This window comes from Dromaius novaehollandiae, chromosome 4, assembly GCF_036370855.1.
Source record: "Dromaius novaehollandiae isolate bDroNov1 chromosome 4, bDroNov1.hap1, whole genome shotgun sequence".
In the NCBI taxonomy this organism is placed as follows: Eukaryota; Metazoa; Chordata; class Aves; order Casuariiformes; family Dromaiidae; genus Dromaius; species Dromaius novaehollandiae.
In genome coordinates this window covers 87,954,548-87,973,549 of record NC_088101.1, presented here as the reverse complement: position 1 = coordinate 87,973,549, position 19,002 = coordinate 87,954,548, and the positions used below count along the sequence as shown (strand labels likewise).

The following is a 19,002-nucleotide window of genomic DNA, read 5'->3' as shown; positions in this document are numbered from 1 at the left end:
GCTCGTCCCCCGGGCGCTGGCTTTCCGCGGCTGGTGTCGGCCCCGGCGGCAGGGTGAAGCGGCCCCTTCCCAGCCCGGCGGGAGCGGAGCTGCACCGCTTCCCTCGCCCGCGTAGCCGGGAGGGCCATGGCCGTGCCCTGCGTGGGTTGACTTGGGGGCTGCAAGTTTTTACGTGAGTTGCCAAGTCCTTGCGAGTGCAGCTGAACGAGTGGCGGGTCCGGGTGCAGTGGCTGGGGCGCTCGAGCGCTCCGGGACGGCAATTACGAGCGGGTGCTAACGAGGCCGAGGCGATGCAACGGCTGTGGTTCCTCCGGGGTGGGGGAGCCCTGGGCTCTTCACTAGCTCTAATGAAACAGAAATACAAAGGTTTTTGTGGCTCAGGTAGCGCTGGCTCAGGCACCCCCTCCCTGAGGTCAGCAGCTGCGTCAGCAGGGACGTGAAACCCACGTCCCTCCCAAGCATCGCTCCCCGCGGCAGGCAGGTCCCGCTGGCCCAGCTGGCTTTTCCGAGGTGCTCGTGTGGTCTCTGCTCTGGCGGGTCGTCACCGCACCTCGGGCGGCTGCGTGGGACGGTCCCATCCGGGATCCCAGCGATGTGGCCCGAGCCTGCACAAGCCGCGGTGGCAGCGGCGCCGGGGGGTGACCGCCTTGCCCCCGCGGCCTCGTCCGCGTCCCGCCACGCGCTGCGGCTGCCGTGCAGCACCGGGGCTCGCGCGGCCCCGCCGGGGCTCCCGGCTCGGGGAGCGATGCAGCACGGGGACCGTGGGGGTGTCCCGGGCCGCCGGGGCAGGGCAGGGCAGGGCAGGGCAGGGCAGGGCTGCGCCGCAGGTCTCCCCAATCGGCCTGGCTTCCTGCCCGCTTTGCCGCTCCCTGCGTAGGAGCCCAGTTAAACACTTCCCTGCTGGCTGTTGCTCCTCCGGCTCCGCTCCCCAGCAGTGGCTCCTGCACGGAGGTGCCGACAGCCTGCGGCGCGGGCGCAGGAGGGGACCGTGCCGTGCCGGGGTCAAGGTCCCCATCCCCCAGCCGGCCTCTGCCCCGGCTGGACCTCGGTGCCCCATCCAGGTCCCGTCACCCGGCCAGACCTTGGAGCGCGGACAGTCCCCTCACCCGGCCGGACCTCGGAGCACGGCCGGTCCCGTCACCCGGCCGGACCTCGGAGCGTGGCCGGTCCCGCCACCCGCCATGGAGCTGCCGAGCGCCTGCAGCCACCCGGGCTGGTGCGTGCTCGCGCTGCTGCTGCTGCTGCTGCTCTGGGCCACGAGGCGCGGCCGTGCCTGGCTGCCCCGCACGTGTCCCACCGACCTGACTGGCAAGACGGTGATCGTCACTGGAGCCAACAGCGGTGCGCGGGGCCGGGCAGGGCTGCGGGCGGTGGGGCTGCAGGGCTGCAGGACACGGCTGGGGGGCTGCAGAGAGGCAGGACACGGGGACAGGGCTGCGGGGCTCAGGGGCGCAGCGGTGCAGGGACGCAGGACACGGTGCAGGGGAGCAGGGATGCAGGACACGGGTGCAGGGATGCAGGACACGGTGCAGGGATGCAGGCCATGGGTGCAGGGCTGCAGGGCACAGGGCTGCAGGGATGTGGGGCTGCGGAGATGCAGGACGTGGGTGCAGGGTGGCAGGGCACAGGGCTGCAGGGCTTTGTGGCCCTGCCTGGCCACAGGGCTCGGCCGCCCTCATTTCACAGCCGGAGCTGCGGAGGGGCTGGCAGCGGGTGCCCGGGTGGGCACGACGTGCTCCTGGGGTGGCCGGGCTCGGCCGGGCTCTCGGCAGCCCCGCGCCCGCAGGTTCCCGCGCCGGCCCCAGCCCCCACCGCAGGCTCCACGGCCGGACTCTGCCCCCGGCCGGGTTAATGACTGACAGCCAAGGCTGCTGCGAGCTGGTGGTGTCCCAGCGCGTTTCTGTGCTGCAAGACGTCCCTGGACCCGTGTCGCCCTGGCGGGAACGGCGTGCCGGCGCCCTTTGCAAAGCGCGGGGCGGTGCAGCGGGGTCCTCGCACCCGGAGGTGCCCTGGTCCCGCGGTGCCCGTCCCCGGCTCTCCCGCCTGGCGCAGGTTGGCTGCCAGCCCTGTCCCCTGGCAGCCCCGGGCCTCCCCACGGCCACCGGGTGCTGCATCCCTGCCGGGGACCCGCTCTGCCCTGGCTTTCTGGGGTGGGCAGGGTCTGCGGGAGCCCTGGGTGCCGGGTCAGTCCCACCGTGGCCCCGCATTTTGGCAGTGCCCCCTTGCAGCTCTGCAGCTGCCTTGCGCCCGCAGCATGTGCCGGGATGGGGCAGCCTGCACCGTGCTGTGCTGCACCGCGCTGCGCTGCACCGTGCCGTGCCGTGCCGCGCCGTGCCGCAGCGCCCGGGCCCACGCTGCACCCTCGCCTGTGGGGCAGGCCCCCTTTCCGTCCAGGGATTCCTAGTATTTTTTTGCAGCAGCTGAGCTCTGCCCGGCAGCCGCGACGCGGTGCCGAGCGGGCCCCGGGCAGCCGGGTGCCCCTTCGCCGCCCTGCCCCGCTCCCGGGGCTCCCCGGGGCTCCCCGGGGCAGGGTCCGGCCGTGCCGCGCCGCGGGGCCACCCGGTGCCACGGTGCCCGTGCCGCAGGGATCGGCAAGCGCGTGGCGCTGGAGCTGGCCCGCAGGAACGCCCGCACCATCCTGGCGTGCCGCAGCAGGGAGCGGGGCCAGGCGGCGGCGGCCGAGATCCGGGCGGCCACGGGGAACCCGGCGGTGCTGCTGCGGCTGCTGGACACCGGCTCGCTGGCCTCCGTGCGCGCCTTCGCCCGCCAGGTCCTGCGCGAGGAGAGGCGGCTGGACGTGCTGGTGAACAACGCCGGCGTCACCGGTAGGCGCCGGGCCGGGGGCATCGGGCCGGGCCGCGGGGGTGGCTCCCGCGGCGGCGCTGCCGGCCCCACGCGCCTCCTCCGCCAGGGCTGCCCTTCGCCGTCACGCCGGAGGGGCTGGAGCAGACCTTCGCCACCAACTACCTGGGGCCCTTCCTGCTCACCAACCTGCTGCTGGGTGAGGGGCGGCCGGGGGGGCCGGGCCCCGCGCCCGCCGTCCCGCCGCTCACCCCCCGCCCCGCGCAGACCTCCTGAAGGCCTCGGCGCCTGCCCGCGTCGTCAACGTGGCGTCCTTCCGGCACAGCGCCGGCACCGTGGACCTGCGGCACCTCACGGGGCAGCGGCACCCCGGCAGCTTCGACCAGGCCTACAACAGCACCAAGCTCATGAACGTGCTCTTCACCGCCCAGCTGGCGCGGCGCCTGCAGGGCACAGGTGGGGCCCGGGCTGTGCCGTGCCGTTCCCTGCCGTGGCACATCACGCCGTGCAATGCTGTGCTGTGCCATGCAACGCTGTGCCATGCTGTGGTATATCCTGCCGTGCTGTGCCTTGCCATGCTGTGCTATATCGTGTCATGCCGTGCCATGCAATGCCATGCTGTCCTGTGCTATATCATGCCGTGCCGTGCCGTGCCATGGCATATCACGCCATGCAATGCTGTGCTGTGCCATGCAATGATGTACCATGCTGTGCTATATCATGCCATGCTGTGCCATGCCATGCCATGCCGTGCTATATCATGCCATGCCACGCTGTGCCATGCTGGGCTATATCATGCCACGCCGTGCCATGCCATGCCATGGGGTGCCCAGAGAGGGCTGCACCCAGGGCCACCAGCCCGTCCCGCCGCGCCACGCAGCGACTCGGCAGCTGCCCACGGGGAGCCGAGGGTCTCAGCCCTGCCGGGCGCTGGCCCCCGCGGGAGACTCCCCCACGTGCCCCCGGGACCGGCGCTGGCGGGCAAGCACGGGTTGGGGACGGCCACGTCCGCGCCGGCTCGTCCCGCCAGGGCAGGATTCGGGCTGCGTTTCCGCTCCGAGGGCGAAGCTGCCGGAGATGCCGGCAGGGATGGAAAGGGGAGAGGAGCTCGGGCTGCTCCTGCGGCGCGGCCCCTCCTGGAGCGCCCGGGCTGACGGTCCCGCGCCGCAGGGGTGACCGCCAACGCCGTGAACCCCGGCATAGTGAGGACGGGCATCATGCGCCACTTCAGCTGGCCGGTCCGCGCGCTCTTCGCCCTCGCCGGCCCCTTCATGAAGGTGAGCGGGGCGCCGTGGGCGGGCGCGGGGCCACGGCAGCCCGCCCTCACCCGCGCTTCGCCCCGCAGTCCGCGGAGGAGGGAGCCGCCAGCAGCATTTACTGCGCCGTCTCGGAGGAGGCCGCGGGCATCACGGGCAAGTACGTCGACAGCGACTGCAGGCTGGCACTGCCCTGCGCGGCCGCCCGCGACGCCGGCCTCGCCCGCAAGCTCTGGGAGGAGTCGGAGCGGCTCACGGGCCTCGCCGCGGGCCGGGAGCACTGAGCCGGCCGGGGGCTCCGCGCGGGGACCCGGCCCTGCCGGCCGCGACGCACCGCGACGGGGGCCCGGCTGCACCCCAGGACGCCGCCGCCCCAGCCGCTGCCTAGGGAGCCACCGGCACGCGGGGGTCTCGTGGCCCCGGAACCGCAGGGGCCAAGCGGGTACGGGCCAGCCGGTACCGGGGGGGTACGGAGCTGGCCCGGCCCCCGCGGTGCCACCACCCCGGATCAGGTCCGGCTCCGGCACACCCCAGACAGCCGCCCCCAACCTCAGTGCTGGACGTGGGCTGCAGCCTTTGGGGCTGTCAGGCTGCGTCCGGCCCGGCCACCCCTCGCGCAGGTCCCCCGTCCCCACCCGCACAGGGAGGGCAAACCGCCGGGTGGCCCTGGCCCGCACGGGGGCCCGGCCGGCCGCGTCGTCCTCACGCACTCGGAGCCGCTCGCAGTGCAAACTCCTTTATTAAACCGTTCTGTGCAGCCAGCCCGGACTCTGTGGCAGCGTGGCGACGCGCGGCTATTCCCAGGTGATGTCCAGGTCCAGCCGCTGCTTCCGCACGGCCTGCAGGAAGCAGTCGTAGTCCCGGCGGTGGATGTCCCGGCAGCGGGACAGGTCCAGGGAGCGCAGGTGGCCGTCGGTGGCCAGCAGCAGCCACACGGTCTGGCTGGACACCTGGCTCTCGGCCAGCGAGAGCTCCCGCAGCTCGAGCAGGGGGGGCCCGGGGGCCGCCAGCACCGCCTCGAACACGGCGTCCAGCGGGAAGGGCACGCAGAGCAGGCGCAGGCTCTGCAGGCGCGGCGAGCGGCACAGCAGCGAGGCCAGCGTGGCCCGCAGCACCAGGCCGTGCTGCGCCGGGAAGGGGCTGGAGGCGCCGGCCAGGGCCAGGGAGAAGCGCGTGAGCTGGGGGAAGGCGCAGGGGAGCAGGTCGGCGTCCCAGCGGAGCGGCTCCCCGGGGGGGTCCCCGGCGGGGCCGGCGCCCGGCGGCCCGGGCGGCGGGTGCAGGTCGGTGCTGAAGGCCCGCAGGCAGGGGCAGCAGCCGAGCAGCTCGGCGAGGGAGAGCTCGTCCTCGTAGCAGAAGCCGTGGAGGGCGAGGGTGTGCAGCCGCGGGCCCAGGCTCCGCACCAGCGGCAGCGCCCGGCCCAGCGCCCAGCCCCGCTGCCCCGCACAGGCGAGGCTGAGGTGTGCCAGGCGGCTCCAGCGCAGCCCGTCCCAGCCGGCGTCGGGGCCGGCGTCGCCCAGCCACGCGTTGACCTCCTCGACGTCCGGGCACACGGCGCAGAGCGCGGTGAGGAAGGGCTCGCCCACCTCCTCCACCCGCCGCAGCGGCAGCGTGAGCCAGGGCCGGTCGGCGGGCCCTTGCCGCCGCCGCGCCAGCTCCTCCAGCGAGGGGAAGCCCGGGGCGGCCTCCGCGCCGCCGAGCTGCTGCGTGTGGATGAGGTGCAGGGCGTCCGGCACGGCGCTGTGGGCCAGGAACTCCAGGCGCGGCAGGGCCAGCAGCACGAAGGCCAGAGCTGCGGCCATGTCGCAGCCCCCCGGCGCCTCGAGGCCGCGGGCCAGGAGGACGCGGAGCGCGGGGCAGCACAGGGCGCCCGCCAGCGGGTCGTAGGCCAGGTGCAGCAGCGCGCGCGGGGACACCTTCTTGCAGTGGGACACGTCCAGCTCCCGCAGGCGCCGGCAGCAGGAGCCCACGGCCGAGAGCACCTGCACGTTGGCCTGCGTCTCAGCCAGCCCCAGCTTGCAGAGCAGCGGCAGTCCCTCCAGCACGTCCACCAGCACGTCCGCCGACACCCGGCTGCAGCCGTGCAGGTCCAGAGAGCTCAGGCTCTGCCCGCGACCCCACAGAGCCTCCTGAGTGGGGCCAAGGCCCGGTGCGGCAGGCAACCCGCTGGCCCCCCTGCTCCCCCGGCACCCGATCCTCCAAGCCCCGTGGCGTGTCGGGCTGGGAGAAGCCCAGGCGGCTGTCCCCAGCCCGGCAGCCCCCACCCTGCTCCCCCATGGCCGCACCCAGCCGGAGCCGGGCAGTGTTTGCCCCACAGCACAGGCTCAGGGAGATCGGGGGCTCAGGGAGATGCGGGGCTCTCAAAGCCAGGCAGCGGCAGAGGGAAGGGCAGGGAGAGCCCCCAGGGACCCTCCGCCCCGTGCCAATCCCTCAGACCCCAACACCGGGAGGGAACACAGCAGCGTCCGCTCCCACCCCCGCTCTAAGCCCCCCGCCCCCGTGAGGAGCCGCAGCCCCCGGCCGCTCACCTTGCAGCGCACGGCGACGAGCTGGCCGATGGCGTTGCTGACGAGGCCGGGGCAGGGGCGCAGGCTCAGCTCCTGCAGGTGAGGCACCAGGAGCAGGTGGAGCGCCGCCCGCGTCAGGCGCCGGCTCTCGCCCAGCAGCCCGATGAGCTCCTGCACCAAGCCGCCGGCTGCGGGGGGGACAGGGGGGACGGGAGGCGGCGGTTACCGTGCCGCAGCCCCAGGGGACAACGGGCAGGGCCCTGGCACCGCTCGGCCTCCGCCCCACACGGAGCCGGGCCCCGGCCGCCTCACCCAGGTCGTTGAAGGGCCCCATGACATAGCGGAACTGGTACTCGTCGAGGTAGCGGTCGCTGTAGTCCCTCACCCACACGCTCTGCATGTGCCCGGCCAGGCTCCGCAGGCAGAGGCCGCGCAGCGCCGGCACCGCCTTCCTCCGCGGCATCGGGCTCCTGCGGGGAAAGGCGCCCTGGAGCCCGGCGCTTCCCGCTTCCTTCCGCCCGGCGCAGGCCGCGCCCGGCGCCACATCGCCGCCCCGCCTCTTCTGTCCCTCTGCCCTCGCCGTACCAAGCCCGCGTGCCCGCGCCCGGCGGGCTGAGCCGCGCTGCGCCTGCGCGCCGCCGCGCAGGCCCCCTCCGCCCCCTCCCTCCCTGCGGGCTGCCCCGCGCGCTGCCTGACGCCCGGCCTTGGCTGCCCAGGGGCAGGGCGGCCCGGCGGCGCCGCGGGCAGCCCGGCGGGGCCTGGCGGTGCGGGCGGCGGCCGGCGACTTCCGGGAGCGGGAGCCGGAGCCGGAGCCGGTGAGTGGCGCTGGGGAGCGGCGGCGGCAGGTACCGGGCGCGGCCTCCCGGTGCTCCTCTGTATGTGTGTGTGCGGGGCATCCCCCCCCCCCCCCCCGTGGGGTGTGTGTGTGGGGTTATTGCTGGGGGGGGGCATCCCCCCCCCGTGGGGTGTGTGTGGGGGGTTATTGCTGGGGGGGGCATCCCCCCCGTGGGGTGCGGGGGGGTCAGTGCTGGGGGGCGTATTGCCCCCCGTGCGGTGCGTGTTGGGGGTCGTTGCTGGGGGGGGCATCCCCCCCGTGGGGCGTGTTTGTGTGTGGGGGGGTTAGTCCTGGAGGGGAACATTCCCCCCTGTGGGGCGTGTGTGTGTGTGTGGGGGGGCGGGGGGGTCAGTGCTGGGGGGGGCATTTCTCCCTGTGGGGTCAGTGCTGGGCAGGGAATCCCCCCCCCCCCCCCCCCCCCGTGGGGCGTGTGTCTGTGGGATCAGTGCTGGCGGTGGCATTCCCCGGTGTGGGGTGTGTGTGTGTGGGGGGTCAGTGCTGGGGGGGGCATTCTCCCCTGTGGGGTCAGTGCTGGGGGCAGAGCCCCTTCCTGAGGGGTTTCTTAGGGGGCCGGTGCTGGGGTGGGGGCCCTCCCCCCTCTGGAGCAGGCTGGGTGCTCCTGGGGGGTCTCTCCCTGTAGGGTGGCCCCAGGCTCTCCTGCGCCCGGCCCCCTGCCCTGGTGGAGGGCAGTGTCCCTTGTGGGGGTACTGAGCCCCGCCACTTCCCCCCGCCTGCTCCCGCGGTCCCGTGGGGGGTTGCACACAGCCGCGACGCCTGCTGTAAAACAGAATCTTTGCTGGTCTCTGCTCTGGAGCCCCCGGGGCGTCTCGGTGGGTCCCAGCACTTGTGTCAGACCTTCAGCTGCGAAGGCAGCTGGGTTTTGTTGCAGCACAGGTGTCTGCGGCTGTGACAGTGCTGGCCGGCCCCAGGAGGTAGCTCGGCCCTTCGGAAGGAGGAAACCCTCGCAGATAGCTGCAGCAGTCGCTGCGAGACCAGTGACTAAGCATGTGGGGTGTCTGGAGAAACAAAGATTCTGTTTTACACAGATACTTCCAGCAGCAAAAAAAAAGCCAGATGAGAGCTGGTCTGAGAGGCCGCTGTGCCTCGAAGCATGTTGCAGACACAGAGCTGTCTGCATTCAGAGAGCCTTGCATTAAACTTTCTTGGGAAAAAAAACAGTGTCTTCTTTCACTTTAATCAGATGATCTTTGTAGCTACAGGTTTTGGGGTTTGTTTCAGTGTAATTCACCTTTTTCCTCAGTGTGGTGCTGGAAGCCTTCAGTCCATCTAGGAAACGGTAGCTGGCTTCATTATGCTGGCTGTGGCGAAAGAGTTTTGTGACAGACTCGTATGGGATGACGAAGAGATCTGCACCATATGAAAAAAGTAAAAACAATCACTATGTGTAACGTGTAAAAACTCACTCTTTACTATTGTAAAGATATAACTCATTTTACACTAATAACCTTTAACGTTAACTTTATAAGAAGCTACAGCTCAATATTTGTGAAATGCAAGTAAAACTTGCTTCCAAGCAGAGAATGGTTTCAAAGCCTCCACCCTGTTGTTTTGGTGCACTGTTACTGCTTCCACAGCTGTTCTGCCTTTTGTGGTGGGGGAATGGAAAACTTATATAGATAACCTGTAATCCCTTGCCCTGCATCTTTGACATCAAAGTTTTGGATCTAAGTTAAAGTTTGAGTCAGAGTGTTATTAGAAAAGAAGAGAAGATTTTTAAAAAATAACATCCGAGTAGGAACACAAATTGTACAAGGAGAAGCTGAAGGGGTCAGCTTTTTGATTAAGGGAAAAAAAAGGGATTTGGAGGAGAGGCAGGAACAACTCAGCTGTTGGATAATAAATAACTTGGATAATTTGCATGTGTGTATTTTGGCTATTTGTTAGCCAAGAAAAAAAATAGGGAATTTCCTAGCTGAATATTTCCTTTGATACAAGCTAGTAAAGATACAGTATAGCTCTTCTGCCAAATAATTTTGTCTGTCAGGTATGTAAAAGTACAAAATGGAGTGCTGATTAGCCAGAGGCATGTTAGACTGATCAAATTAAGGCTGTTTGTGTCACATACTTCAGTTTGTCAGCTATGAGGTCCTAGGATGTGTGTTAAAAGCTGTGCCTCTACCTAGTTTTGTAATTTGGTATAAGAGTGATACTGAGCACTGCTGTGTTCATTCATTGTCTCATGTGTGCCCTCTCCCTGTGGCATCTGCTGATTTTTCTGATCAATACATTCATTTTTGTACTTAGCCCTGGCTGTCATGCGCAGCTGTGGCACAGCATGAAGGACAAGACCCTGTGTCTTCTCCTGCGGGGGGGCGGCCTGTCCTCTCCTCCACCCCCCAAACCTCTCCTCCGCAGTGCTCCGAGGCAGTGCTCACCTTCAGAGAGGAGGCTGCCTCTGATGGTCTCGCTTTTCCTCCTCAGAGATACCGGTGTGCACCCTCTTCTCCGCCTGCGTGCCCTCTGCCACCAGCGTGTCAGCCTCCCCCAGATAAGTTTCCACAAAACATTGGCCAGATGTGCTCGGGAGCTCGTGAAAACACTGTGCAGTGTTTTCGCTCTTAAATGAATCGTTTTACTGTGTTGAGGCAGTTAAGTCTTGGGTCAGAATGAAAAACAGCACGATGACGCACTGTTGTTCTGTGACACAAAGCTGAACTGTCTCGTGGTCGTCCTCTGTTTACTGCGTGCAGCAGTGGCGCTAGACAAGTGCCTTTATGCAGTCTAAATCTCTTCATTATGAATTAAATCTTTCTAGGTGGGTTTGCTGACAAGAAACTTTCAGTGAGCTGTGGGTTGTTTTACAGATAAGCTCCTCCAGCGTGCGTCAATCTAAACGTCTGTATTTTTAGACTAGTTGCATTCTTCAATATGGCACAGACTAATTCAAGGAAACTCAGCAGAGTCCTTTCTTTTTTTTCCATTTTGTTCACAAAAACTCATTGTGTTTTGCTGGTTCATTCAGGCTCAGCACAGCAGATTCGCTGAGCATGCTTAGTGGAGTTCTCTAACATTAGCCATTGATTTCACCAGAAAGGGTTGGTTTTAAAATAGGATGTGGGTGTTGTGTGTATGTGTTTGTTTTTTTAAGATGCCGTCAAGGTCTTGCCGTGACCTTGGACAAATTTATTCTTCTCTTTCTCTCTCCCTTAATTTTCAAACATAAAACTAAGGCTGTAATTGTGACCTACTTCACAGGCGCTCAGAGGGTTTCTTGCTGAATTCAGTGCAAAGCATTTCTAAGTTCCTGTGATGAAATGATTTGGGAAGGGCCGGTAGCATTTTTTTTTCCTTTTGAATAGGAAGGAGGTTTCGGGAGCTGCAGCATTGGGAATCTCCTTTTGGTGGTCGCGTTGCACTACTGCAATGTAAAGACCCGAATCCCAGGTGGAACTCGTGGAAGCTGAATTGCAGGGGCTTTCGCACCCATCCCTAGAGGGTTCGCAAAGGATTTTTTTTTTCTTTTTGAAATATACTTAAAGGAAGCAAAATAGTAAGAAAGAAAACTGACAGTAAATAGTCAGGGGCTATGTTGTAGCTAGGTATAAAACTCTCCAGCTAGGTGGTCTTGGCATACTGAGGAATATTCTGCTGGGTTTGGGTTTTTTTTTGTTTTGTATTGTTTTTTGATTTGAACCCACAGATAATGCTACCAGATAGTGGTGAAGGACTGCGTATGCCTTGCTATGGATGCCCTTCTATATAGGGGGTATAACTTTAGTTATGTGCCCTTTGGGGGATAAGGAGTCTTGTTGGTCAGGAATTCCATAATACAGTGAAGAAGTTTGTTAAGAATGGTAATCGCTCAGAAAAGAGAGCAAAGACAGTTGTATAAACACTAAAATGCAATAACTGCTTTTCCAACAATTTGGTGAAAGTCACATAAGAAGAAACAGAAGGAATAAACAGTTCTGGATGCTCTAAATCTTTGAGCAATAAAGCAGGCATATTTTTAAATCAGCTTTTTCTTAAAATAATTAAAACCAATGAAGGCTAAATGATATAGACAAGCTAATGGCTGGAACTCGATGGCTGCGGAAAGGTGTTCAGCTGTGAAATAATGAATGAATTGTTTTGATAGAGATGAGCAAAAATTGACTAACCTCCTCCTGCTACCAGACAGAGGTAGCTTGGACGCAGCATCCTTTGCCTTTCGGTCCGTTGCTATGGTTACCTTTTCAGTGAAGGGCTTCGGATATATTGATTGCAATCTTGATAGTTTCCGTTTTAGCTAAAAAGAAAATCATTAAGTTTGTGGTGTAAGAAACACAAAACAAACAAAATGTGCTTCCCTGTCCTTGAGTGGCTGCTGTCTGGCTTTGTTGCGATGCTGCTCGAGCTATTGCTGAAGTTGTGAAATGGTGCAGTTTTGCACAGCGCAGGCTCGCGGCGTTTGCCATCTGCGGGGTCCTAGTGCCATGTGGATCGATTCTCGTCTGAAAACCGGGCTGGGTTATGCAGCGGGGAGCAGGAGGCTGGGCTTGGGTGACAGCGGTGTCCTGTCCTCCCGCGTTCTGGTTACAGGCAGAACTGGCTTTTTCTTTGGTAGTATTTCATTGGACACCCCTTTCTGTCTACTTTTTTTAAAGTCTATGAAGGGCCATAGAAACTTTACTTCTGGTCCTTTGGCAGTGAGGCCGTAGCTTAATGAGCTTTTAACACCTGCCCTTGTGTTCCGGTGCGAATCAAGCAGTAGTTTTGGTGTAGTAGGATGAGGCTTATGTTTTCTACGTTCTTAGAAATGATGTTACCTGTCCCTGCAAGGCTTGTTTCTCCTTGTGTTTTATCTCCAGACAGTCATGGCTAGAACGATGCTTTTTTGTATCTGATGGTGTTAACGTGTACCACGGGCTCAGGCGCTTTATTCCGGGCGGTGGGCGGCCCGAACGGAGGAGGGTTGCGTGGTGGTCCGGCGAGCACGCTCCTGCGGTCTGCAGCGGCCCGAGCTGCGGATCAGGACCGGGTTCTGCCGCAGGGTGTGCGGAAGCAAAGCAAAAGATGCCCCATGCTTCAAAAAGATCATGGTCTAAATATAAATATGGGACAAGCTGGGATGCAGACACATGGGAAGCATAGGGAATTTATGGGGCAGTACTTGTCAGTGTGCTGGGCTTCAGTCTCAATATAGCAGCACGGTATCTGTTATCATCCGTTATAGATGTCATAGCAAATGAGAACACTAATAAAGGTTTTCAGTGGCTCAGCAGATTTTCTCTGTGTGATTGGCCACATATATATGGCTCTCGGGAGACAGAAATAAGATGGTACTTTCACTAGCAGCGCTGGAACAGGAGCTGCAGTTGAGATATGCTCTGGCTCTTGCATCAATTACAGGGCTAAAGCTTGCCTTTCATATACCTGTGCATAGCGTCGAACAGGGCTGAGTTACATAACCGAGAACAAACTTCAAAGAGGATGAAACTAGTGTGCGTATAACTGTGCAGATCAAGTTCTGCTTGCAGTCTTTCCCCTTCTGAGGCAAGAATAGAAAAGAACCTAGGCTGACTTTCAGGCCACCCGAGGGAGTTAGCAAAGCTTATAGTTTAATTAAAGAAGTCTTAAATTCGGCAAACTTGGTCTGGATTTATATTGGCACAATAAGGATAGAACCTGAAATGCAATTTCTAGAATTTCTTTTCTGAGCAGACTAAGCTGCTTATAAATAGCAAAGAAGTTTTGCTGAAGGTATTTCAAGGGACCCCAGGAGCAATATATGTAATACACCAAGATAGACTTTTGCTCTTCCTAAATAAATTATGTGGAGGCTTCTGAAGGCTTTTGAATTTCCTGCTCAGTTCACTTAAACTGAATAGCCATTTCGTTAGAGTGTTCAAACTATTCTGCATGTGGACTGTCTCTTATCCCAGACTTCAGCAGAAAGTCCAAAGTTTATAAACTAAATATTTCTGGGCTTTTAATTGTGGTTTATCTAGTGATGAGTATTATGCTTGGGACTCGCAGGGCCCTTTCGTAACAAAGTGATGCTGCAGAAATTTTCTTGTGGGTGCTCTTAAGAAGCGAGGTTGGGTCAGGAGGCAGGTAGTCTGCTTGCCAAGCAGTTGGTGTTGCTCGGGAGTAAAGAACGCTGGTAGCCTGCCGCGGGCTTTAGGCCACGCTTGGTCCCACGCTGCTGCTGGCGTTAGCAAGTTACAGCAGAAATGCCGTCAGGAGATGCTGACGTGGTGAACTGTAGCTGTGCTTGAATGGGAAAAAGGAGTTTGTGCTTTTTTCAAGCCCGAGAGAATGGTGAGGAAATGTGGGAATACTGCACCACTCTCGGGAACAAGCTGGGAAAACTGGACTGGGAACTAAGAGGTGTCTGTGGGGGGGAGCAGGGCTTACAGCCTCCCAATTCTGTCTCCTGCACAGCCAAGATCTTAGCAGAGCAGTGTAAACAAACGTTTATGTATTCTTGTTTGTTTAAAAATACTTTAAATGATAGCCTTTATTAGGGCTAATATTTCCTATAATTTCTTAAATTAAGTAAAGGTTATTAAAACAGTAAGCAATTTATTTCAAAGCTTTAATGAATCTCATAATTGGGTACTGCTTTGTGGAAACTGGATGCTCTAGTTTCTGATAGCTGTGGCTGCTTCTGGAAAAGCAGGAGAATGTATTCATTTTGGGGTTTTTGTTCAGTTGAAACAGCATTTCATTAAAAAATGATAATGTCAGAATGGGAGCTGGAAAAAAATGTTTTTTTTCTCTAAGGAAAATACAGTAGGCCTTAGGCTGAAATCTGCTAGTTGTAAAGTTTTGAAGGACACAATAGCAAACAACTGGCTCCATATCTGGATATTTTTTTTGTTTGCATTGACTACTTAAGGCTTCTTCAAAATGCTTCAGTTACAGAAAGCTTTATATATTCCCATGTGATACAGTTTCAATTAACAAATAAAAATATTGTCAGATATTGGCTTCTTGGGTTTGGTGGAGTTTTAATTTCCATCCAAAAGTCACACAGTAAATCAGAAATGAAAACAGATTAATGGTGCTGCATGGTTTTGTTGCTTTAAGAAACAGTATCTTACATGTAGATAATGTAGCAGGGTTGGCAGAGTGCCTTTGGGCAGACGCTGCGCTGGGGACAGGACAGGGAGATGGGAGGACGAGCCTGAACGCGTCCGTCGTCTGCGCGTGGGCGTAGCGGAGCCGGGTCCCTCGGGCCGAAGGCTCCGGTGCCCTCGCGGGTGCCGCCGGTGCGGTTTGCCCCGGACGATGGAGCTTTTGGCGAGCTTTTGGGCCTTGCTGCCCGCGCGTGGTGCCGGGGAGGTTTCCCTGCCGGCGGCAGCTCTGCTGCCAGCGCTGCTTTTCCCCTTTTCCCGGGCGCCCAGCACGGTGCCGTGGGTGGCACTCGGTCGGGCCAGCGCCGGCATCGCTCGCCGTGCTCCCAGCGTTTGCACATGCTTCTGCGGAGTTTCCTTTCCCGTGCCCTCCCGTTGGAGGGAACGGGGGTTTGCTGCTGCCGTTGCAGCTTGGCTCTGGCTGCGGTTGTCCTGGAGGTGCTGGAGGTCGCAGACCTCCTCTCTGAAGACCCCTCTCCGAGTGGCGAAGGCTTTCCGAAAGCGTGCGGTGCCGAGGGCTGGGCTCGCGTTCTCGGCCTGTTGCAGCAGCTGTGGAAATCTTTCTGTGGCAAGCTTTCCAAGGACCGTGGCGAAGGATCTGTTAGCAGTCATCACCGTTTCTCCTAGCTCTAGTCTTTTTGTAGTACGGCTTATTGTAAGAGGCTCCTTGGGCAACGATGGCAGGTTCCAGTCGTGGCGTTGTAGCTGTGAGGGAGAAGTGTCCTACGACTGAGTCTGTTCACGTCAGGGCAAGTAACTTCAATGCTCCCTAACCTGTTAATTTAGCTCGAAGTGACCTGAAATTGTGGCTTCTTCCTCTTCCTTTGTAAGTTTTTTTGCAGCTTTGTGTAGGCTGTAGAAGCTTAAAATTTATACTGAGTAATTGTCCTTCAGTCCTTGGGGTTAATCATAGTCTTGTTTTGTTTCAAATGTAAAATGTTTCCACATTTTGCATGAATGTTTTTAGCTTTCCAGTGACACTATGACCAGCCCCTGAGCAGATATTAAAAATTCAATATATATTCTTACCGGAAATATCTTCATTGCATGCTACTTTGTGGCGATTCATTCGCCAGGTTTGACTTCCACCACGGCTGTGCTGGTGGGTGACTCCAAGGGGACGTCGGTCGGTTCAACGCGAGTCCTTGCGCTGATGCTGGCAGGAGGAGCTCGGGGAGGTTGTGGTGCCCGGACTGCTTGCCCGCTGGCTGTCAGACAGCGTTCACCGTTAGAGGACCAGCTCCTAGCTGATCGGTAGAACTGGCTTTTCAGGAAAAAAAATTGGGGGGAAAAAATCCCCTTGCACTTGAGGCTTAACTTGGAAAACTTTGGGACTGGGAAAGAGAGAGAGTTTAGTGGTGTCGTTTCTAATTTTCCTTCTAAATGAAAAAATACTCTTCTAGCTAGAGCTGCTCTTGCTAAGAGGAAAGCCATCCTGATATTCACTGTTTTTTGTTTTGGGATATATCCTGTTATTTCTAGAGCTCTGTAGGGAGAACAGAGTCATAAGCTCCCATCCTTTGGGAAGGAGAAGAACGTCTTGTGTCACCCACTCTCCGGGGCTGCTGCAGACCGATCCCCCTTTTGAAGTCTCTAAAGTCCTCGTGAAATCTTGAGGCCAGGTCCATTTCCCAGTGAGACAGTTTTCTTTTTACTTAGGCTTTTTTTTAAGTTTGATTTCTTTGCTTATCATTCTAGCCTCTCCTCCTAATCTGAATAACATCCTCGCTATGTTGAGGTTAGCACCCTTCAAATATTTGTGCTAGATGACTTTGCCCTCTGTTTAGTTAAGGGTTGAGTTGATGGTTTCTTGTGGCAACCAGCTGTTTCTGTGGCTTTGCCCCAGATCTCGCGAATCTGCCCTGTCCTGTCCTCTAGTCATGAGAGTCTGTTTTCCTTTTGTATTAAACTGAGTTTGTGGAAGCAGCCTCGGTCGGTGCTTCTCCCCGGGGCTGCTCCCACCCCTGACGCTGCGGGGGGTTCTCGTCACCTGGTGCACAGGTCCCTGGGTTACCCGGCCATTTCCCGGCCCGGGAGGGAGGGAGGGTTTCTTGCCTTGCGGTTCTGGGTGAGCGGGAGGGACCCTGGGCTGTGTGACAGCTGCTTGGACAGACCTCTGTCTGGCTTGTTCGCTGCTGCTGCTCCAGGGCAGGTAAACGGCAGCCTCCAGTCCCGGCTAGGACAGACCGCGCTGTGCTCAGGTCCCTGTGAGCAGGTACTTACCGTCCTTCCAGGCTCCGGGAGGTTTTGAAGCGCGCTGCTGCGTTTCCCGGTTCCGAAGGAAGCGATCGGGGCTGCCTGGTTTTGCAGAGGTGGAGCCTTGTAGACGGCTTCCTCGTTGGTGAAATCCAGTGGACCTTGGTTAAAAAGAAGAAAATTCAGTTGGGTGAATGTTGTTTGTGCTGGAAAAGGGCACAGTGCAGAACACAGGAGCGTCTGTTGTGGGCCAGACCGAAGGTCCCCCTCGGCCGGGGGTCTGTCCCGGCAGCGGCTGGTAGCGGCTGTTGAGAGGGAGAGTATTAGAGCAAGGTGAAAGACGGTGAGATTTCCCCCAGTATAACCTTCCAGCTCTTGGCAGTGTGTGACTGGGGACTGCCTAAGCCAGAGGTGCTACTTCCATCTCTGTTTAAAAGCACTTGTTGTTTTCTGTACGGGGAAAATTTTGATTTAATATTTATTAGAGGAGAAAGAAAAGTGTCAAGTCTTAGAAGCCTGAGCAGAACAGGGAGCCCCAAGGAGTGCAAAATCCTTGTAGGAGAATGAGGGAAAGTTGGGAGAAGTAGTATTTTTAGCTTGAGGATTTCTTTGGCCCACAACCCTTGAAATTGTCAGCAGTGTGAATGAGAGACCTCCCGTGCTCTGAAACATCTTCCCTGCCAAGGACTGCAGCAGGCTGCCTCACGCCTCTCTAGCTCTTTTCATTCATAGGTCATGGTGTCCATTAAGTGTTATGATCCTCCTCACAAAATAAATGCCTTTATTCTTATTACAATAGGTAGCGAAAGATAGCGTGACCTGATCTAGGATGTATAGACAGCGTGTTTCTGGGTAAGCAACACATCGCTTTCTGGTAATTTCAGTTCTCTTTTGCTATTGTTTTGTGATTTCTCTCTTCAGTCATTGCTGCGGTTAGTTCTGTTCTTCTCCAGGCTGAAGTGTTTATGAGGAGCTTTGGGAACCTTCCCTTGACAGGTTGCATAGACGGGAGAAGTACTTCTAATGCGTGCGGAGGCCGAGTGCTCCTGGGACGCTGGAGAGCGGTTCCCTCGCTGCACTGCCCGCTCGCGTGGGGCGCGAGGCCTGGTGGAGTTGGTGCTAGCTCCAGCTGATTTTGTTGTGTTCATTTCACTTTCCTAATTTTGATGTGTTCGACTACTTTTGATTGTGTTCAGCTTGGATTTTGTTGAACTAATGCAGATTTTCGCATCTAATGTCCTTGATATCTCCTGATGTGGAGTGGATTGAAGAAAATGGGAGGATGCTCATGCCTCTTTGTAACTTTCTCAGGCAATTTTGCTTTGGATTTCTGTGTGTGTAACTATTTCCTTTAAAATAGAATAGAGAAGAAGAGAAATTATTTCAACTTGGACATTCGCGTTCTCGTAAAAGCCTGTTTAGGAAGCGACTGACAGGTTTTAACTTCCCTTTGTGCTGGCTTTCTGGAGTAACGTGGTGTAGGTCTGTTGGATGGCAAAGGATTGCCTGCAGTGTGCTTATCTAATAGATAATTTAACTTTCCTTTGTGTAAAGGAATATAATTGTGCTCTGACAAGAGCTGCTGGCCTTTCGAAGCAGTCTCATTGCGCTGCTTGAGCAACGGCAGTGATCTTCTGTCCCGCCGGCGGTGCCCCTCCGGGCACGTCTGCGGGTGGGATGATTTTCCGGAGCCCATCCTGGGCAGTCGGTAGGTCTCTGGTGATCAGCTGGGGTCTTCAAATTGCTCTTTGAGTGCGATGAACGCCTAGTTCCTGGTTGTGTTTTTTGCTGTTTGTCTCCGAGTGTGTGCCTTTAGAGTCCGTTCCCTTGCATGGGATCGCCGTAGCCTTGCAGGCCACCCAGCTCGCTGTCGGACGTCCCAGCCTTCCTTGTGGCCAGTGCCGCCCGCCCGCTCAGGGCCACGCTCTGCTCGCTTGGCCTGCGTCGGTGGTTTTCAGGCTTTTTCTCCCAACTTATAGATCCTCCCAAAATATTTCAGCTTAGGTATGGGCCCTGAGATTGCTGACATGTAGCTTGTGTTATCTCGGTTGCCTTTCATAGGATATTTGGAGGTGACGGCTGCACAGCCATGCGGGATGCAAGCGTTGGTCTAGTTCATTAACACAAGTATTTAAAAAAAAAAAATCAGTCCCAAAACTGGCCTATGAAGAACTTCACTAGCAGGTTCCTTTTCCCCTTTTTTGAAAACTTGCTGGTGTCATTAGTTTCCCCTTCAGGTAGTTTGTTGCCTTCTTTATGTTCACTGCAATCAGGTGCTAAAACAGGAATTAAACAGTCGGATCCTTTCGACTTGGATGGTTGCAGAT

General features: G+C 58.5%; 3 protein-coding genes across 5 annotated transcripts in view; 2 read left to right on the top strand and 1 right to left on the bottom strand.

Annotated features, from left to right (window-relative positions):
- The first annotated feature begins 912 nt into the window (after positions 1-912).
- LOC135328335 (retinol dehydrogenase 13-like) lies at positions 913-4,814 on the top strand. The gene is made up of 6 exons (XM_064511738.1): positions 913-1,341; positions 2,586-2,825; positions 2,912-3,001; positions 3,070-3,258; positions 3,973-4,079; positions 4,148-4,814. The coding sequence occupies exons 1-6, from the start codon at positions 1,182-1,184 to the stop codon at positions 4,340-4,342; spliced, it is 981 nt and encodes a 326-aa protein (XP_064367808.1). The 5' UTR covers positions 913-1,181; the 3' UTR covers positions 4,343-4,814.
- On the bottom strand, positions 4,782-8,706 carry LOC112993993 (uncharacterized). Of its 2 annotated transcripts, XM_026118082.2 has the most exons (4): positions 8,647-8,706; positions 6,875-7,032; positions 6,584-6,750; positions 4,782-6,160 (listed from the first exon to the last, which is right to left on the bottom strand). In XM_026118082.2, exons 2-4 carry the CDS (start codon positions 7,023-7,025, stop codon positions 4,853-4,855), a joined length of 1,626 nt encoding a protein of 541 aa, XP_025973867.2. In that variant the 5' UTR covers positions 7,026-7,032; positions 8,647-8,706; the 3' UTR covers positions 4,782-4,852. The 2 variants fall into 2 exon arrangements, with proteins under 2 accessions (XP_025973867.2, XP_064367803.1); XM_064511733.1 differs by lacking the exon at positions 8,647-8,706 and having other exon boundaries at positions 6,875-7,167.
- Positions 7,239-19,002, top strand: part of DCTN1 (dynactin subunit 1) — an 88,194-nt gene continuing 76,430 nt past the window's right edge. The window contains exon 1 of one of the 2 annotated variants that reach the window (XM_064511731.1): positions 7,239-7,377. Coding sequence is in view for 1 of the 2 variants with exons in the window: in XM_064511729.1 (XP_064367799.1) it covers positions 8,775-8,783 (9 nt within the window). In the remaining variant the exon portion in view is untranslated. Of the gene's footprint in view, positions 7,378-8,759; positions 8,784-19,002 lie in introns of those variants that run through there. The other variant, XM_064511729.1, reaches the window with a different exon arrangement.

Bases quoted from the DNA above. Each gene is read 5' to 3' on its own strand.
- LOC135328335 (XM_064511738.1), top strand. From the start codon at position 1,182: ATGGAGCTGCCGAGCGCCTGCAGCCACCCGGGCTGGTGCGTGCTCGCG. The intron at 3,259-3,972 runs GTGGGGCCCGGG...CCCGCGCCGCAG, and splicing joins GCGGCGCCTGCAGGGCACAG to GGGTGACCGCCAACGCCGTG. The intron at 4,080-4,147 runs GTGAGCGGGGCG...TTCGCCCCGCAG, and splicing joins TCGCCGGCCCCTTCATGAAG to TCCGCGGAGGAGGGAGCCGC.
- LOC112993993 (XM_026118082.2), bottom strand. From the start codon at position 7,025: ATGCCGCGGAGGAAGGCGGTGCCGGCGCTGCGCGGCCTCTGCCTGCGG. The intron at 6,751-6,874 runs GTGAGGCGGCCG...TCCCCCCCGCAG, and splicing joins GGGGCCCTTCAACGACCTGG to CCGGCGGCTTGGTGCAGGAG. The intron at 6,161-6,583 runs GTGAGCGGCCGG...GGTCGCGGGCAG, and splicing joins TCGTCGCCGTGCGCTGCAAG to AGCCTGAGCTCTCTGGACCT.